At 32.2% G+C, this 3,766-nt stretch overlaps 1 protein-coding gene across 1 annotated transcript; it reads right to left on the minus strand.

Moving 5' to 3' along the window:
- Positions 1–1,069: 1,069 nt before the first annotated feature.
- LOC126679855 (gibberellin 3-beta-dioxygenase 1-like) lies at positions 1,070–3,010 on the minus strand. Its single transcript, XM_050374864.2, has 2 exons — positions 2,398–3,010; positions 1,070–1,819 (listed from the first exon to the last, which is right to left on the minus strand). The coding sequence occupies exons 1-2, from the start codon at positions 2,895–2,897 to the stop codon at positions 1,168–1,170; spliced, it is 1,152 nt and encodes a 383-aa protein (XP_050230821.1). The 5' UTR covers positions 2,898–3,010; the 3' UTR covers positions 1,070–1,167.
- Between the last annotated feature and the right edge of the window lie 756 nt (positions 3,011–3,766).

Genomic DNA, 3,766 nt, shown 5'->3' on the forward strand with positions numbered 1-3,766 from the left:
GAAAAGATGTCGGTTCTCATGTCTTTTACTTGATTATTCAAATAAGGATAAAACTTTCCCTCTCCTTCTCTATCACCAACACCAAGACAAAAGACACAACAGTCATCACTTTGTCTTGTTTTTTTTCATAGGATGTGATGTTAAATTAACGTATTAGGATTGTTTTGAATTTCTTTGAAAAACTAATCAACAAAGGTATATTTAGCTTCCATAATCTGACACAAAAGACTAATTAAGACGAAATTTATAACTTTTAAAAAAAAAACCATCCTAAACTTGACATTTTATCTCGTTTTACCCTTTCATATGAGATGTCAGAAAATTATGGAGCATTACATACAAATTGGGGCTGAGATAGCAGAAAATTATTGGACAATTTGAAAATGAAGGAGTAAAACGACTCATAAAGCTAAATTTAGAGTGTTTTTTCTTCTTCAAAGTCATAAGTTAACCTTAATTGGTTATTTATATTAAATTCAAGAAGTAAAATTAACTTTTATTGAAAAACAATACGAAACATATAATTAGTCATAAAAAGTTATTTACGTGTTACATTTTTTACAGGTATTTTAAATTTTAAATCCATTGAACTTTTATTATATTTCATTTTGACCTTAAAATTTTGAATTGTTTCAATTTAGCAATTAAAACATAATTTTCTAGCAACCAGAAGTTTTTATCTGATTTTAGAAGAAATGCTGCATATAGATGGCAGTCGATAGTATTATTAATAAAATAATGATTAACTTAGTTTGAAATCAGATAAATTAAGATACCACGAGCAAAACGAATATATTATACGTTAAGTGATTTTCAAAATTAATTACTGATCTACTTTTTACCGCATATAAAATATTCAAAATACTTATACATAACTAAGATATGATTGGATGAGAAAGATGTTAGAATTATGAGTAAATTAAGTTGAATTAACAGGCTACGCTGAAATTTATATTTGAAGAGTTTAGCCGATCGGACTAATCATTTGAAATAATGATATTTAATTGTATAGTTAAAGAACATTGTTAATATATAATCCCCCAACAAAGTAGAGTGTCAACAACATGGATAACCAATCAAAAGTCTTGGAAAAAGGAATTGCACATCAAGACAAAACTGGATTTTAATTACAAAAGGAAAAAGATAAAAAGTTGATATTCCATCTAGCTACCCTACTTTTACACTATTATTATTATTGTTATTATGCTCATTTACATCAACAAAGGATCCATTTAGTGGAGCACAAACCCTAACCCTAGATAGTGCTTTGTTGAAATGTTTAGCTTTAGTGCCAAGGTACTCATTCCAAGTGACTGCTCTGTAGAGAGGTGGTTGAGTTGGGCCTACTAGTTTGGATAAGGGTGATATTTGGACACTTGATGGGGGCCCATATAGATAAGCCATGGATAGCCTAAGCTTGGTCCGGTTAACTACCGCCCGATGGAGAACACTCGGGTATAACCCGTTCGATAGGATGTGAAGAAGGTCTCCTACATTGACAACAAGAGCACCCGGAATAGGCGGAACGGTAACCCACCCGGTTCCTTCTCTTTGTACTTGCAGCCCACTTGTATTATTCTGGTATAGAATAGTGAGTATGGTTGAATCAGTATGGGCAGCAAGACCCATGGCTTGATCCGGGTCGGGGCAAGCCGGGTAGTGGTTCAATTGTAATGCAGCAGCAGAAGGTTCTTTGAAATCTCCTTTTGGGCCAACCCATTTCACATCTTCTTTAGCTATGCCTAATGAGCCCAACATTAACCACATCAATTTAGCTGCAAGCTTTTGCATTTCTAGCTGGTATTCTTCAACTATATCACTGCAAAAAATACACAAAACTCATTAAGATAATGGAAATTACGAAATTGCACTATAATAGTTATTTGGGATTGGTTACATCTATATAAAAACAAAGCAAAACAGTAATTTCCTTTTGTTGCTATGCACCATATATATATCACCACAAATCTTGCTGTGGACCCATGATTTTCAAGATTATCTTTTGCCAATTGCATCAAGTAAAAGACAATTGCATTTTTGTTTTTCATAAAAGTGCCACGCTTTTTACAGATCAAGAATTTTTCATATATAATTTTATCAATTAAAATAAAATTCTTCAGGAAGTATTGCCACCCAATAGGGGCGGATCCGCCTCAAGACTGAGGTAGGCTTTAACCCTGTCTGCCATCGGAAATTTTTTAAATTTTTCAAAAAAAAGAGGTAAAATCCATAGTTAAGATTAGATTGAGAGTTAAATCCGGATTGTTAAATATCACATAATATTTAGTCCGGACTGAAAAGAAATTCTGGTTCGCTACGGCCACCCAATAAAATAAGAGAAAGTATTACACGTGCATGAGGATAAATAAATACATGTAAAGTATAATAAGTATGTACCAGAATTTGGTATAATCTTGAGGCCAAAGTTTTTGAAAATTGTCTTTAGGAGATCCAACTATGGTAAATCCTTCAGACCACATAAGTTTAGAGAAGAAGGAAGAAATTCTTGCAATTCCATAACCAGAAATCCCATCAGCTGATCTAGCAGCTTTAACTTTCTGATGAACCGGCAAAGAAAAAAGATTTCTGCTAGCTTTCTCAATGTTTTCAAGAAGACTAGCAGGAATACCATGATTAGTCACATGAAAAACGCCCCAAGTTTTGCATGCATGCCCTATATTCTTAAGGGCATTATGGTCTAAAAGGTCGATCACCGGAACCGATTCTTGACCGGCACCACCACCAGCAGAGGAAGGAGGGTTTTGGTGGTGGTGATCATCATCAGGTTGTGTCCATTTGTAGGAATCAGGCAGTTCTTGAAGAGAATCAAAATCAAGAAATTTGTCGTGGAGATGAACTGGGTGGGATTTAAAAGCATCTACCAATCTTGAAGGCATAGTAATTAATCTATGAAAAATCAAGAAATAGTTTAAGCAAAGTGAACGAGTGACAATAAGTGGAAGAAATATAGGAGACAATTTAGAAACAGAGAGGATTTTGAGATGAGAGAAATGATAGTTTTGAGTTGCTATTTATATAGGACGAAATGGGTCCATAGCTTAATTTACTATATTGAAAATAATATTATTTTTTAATAATTAGGGAGGGAGAGTGATGTTCGGACATGAAACCTCTTACCAAAATGCCTTGACTATTACTACTGTGTTACAAGAGCACTGGCTAAAATAATATATTTAAATATTATTTTTTTTAATTGTAGAAAACGTCAAGGTGGATATATGTATAAAATTGGGGGAATTATTGAGGTAGAATTAGGAATAATACAAAGCAAATATATTAAAGTTTTTGAAGAGGTACCGCTTGTTATGTAGCTAGATTTGTTTAATGTCAATGCATTTCTATAGTAGAGTATAATCTCATCAGGTGATGATTATATACTGAAATTGTCTAAAATGTTTAATGAACCAATCGCATATGATTGTTTTATTTTTTAGTTATAGGCCATCCTTCGTTTTCGAACAATGTTCGGCAAAGTTTGTCCATCGGCAACTGAAGCTTTCAATCCGGCTCGATTTATGGTTGCATCTGCAAATGTTTTTTCATATTTAGTACTTTAATTATATTTTTTTAGTTTTTTTAATTTTCTATATTTTCCTTAAAAAGATGTTATACATATATATATATATATATATATATATATATATATATATATATATATATATATATATATATATATATATATATATATAACCGGTCACTGATCAAATTATACTGACATGGAAATATCATAGTTTATTAAGTCATG

The sequence above is a fragment of the Mercurialis annua genome, linkage group LG5, assembly GCF_937616625.2.
Source record: "Mercurialis annua linkage group LG5, ddMerAnnu1.2, whole genome shotgun sequence".
Lineage (NCBI taxonomy): Eukaryota > Viridiplantae > Streptophyta > Magnoliopsida > Malpighiales > Euphorbiaceae > Mercurialis > Mercurialis annua.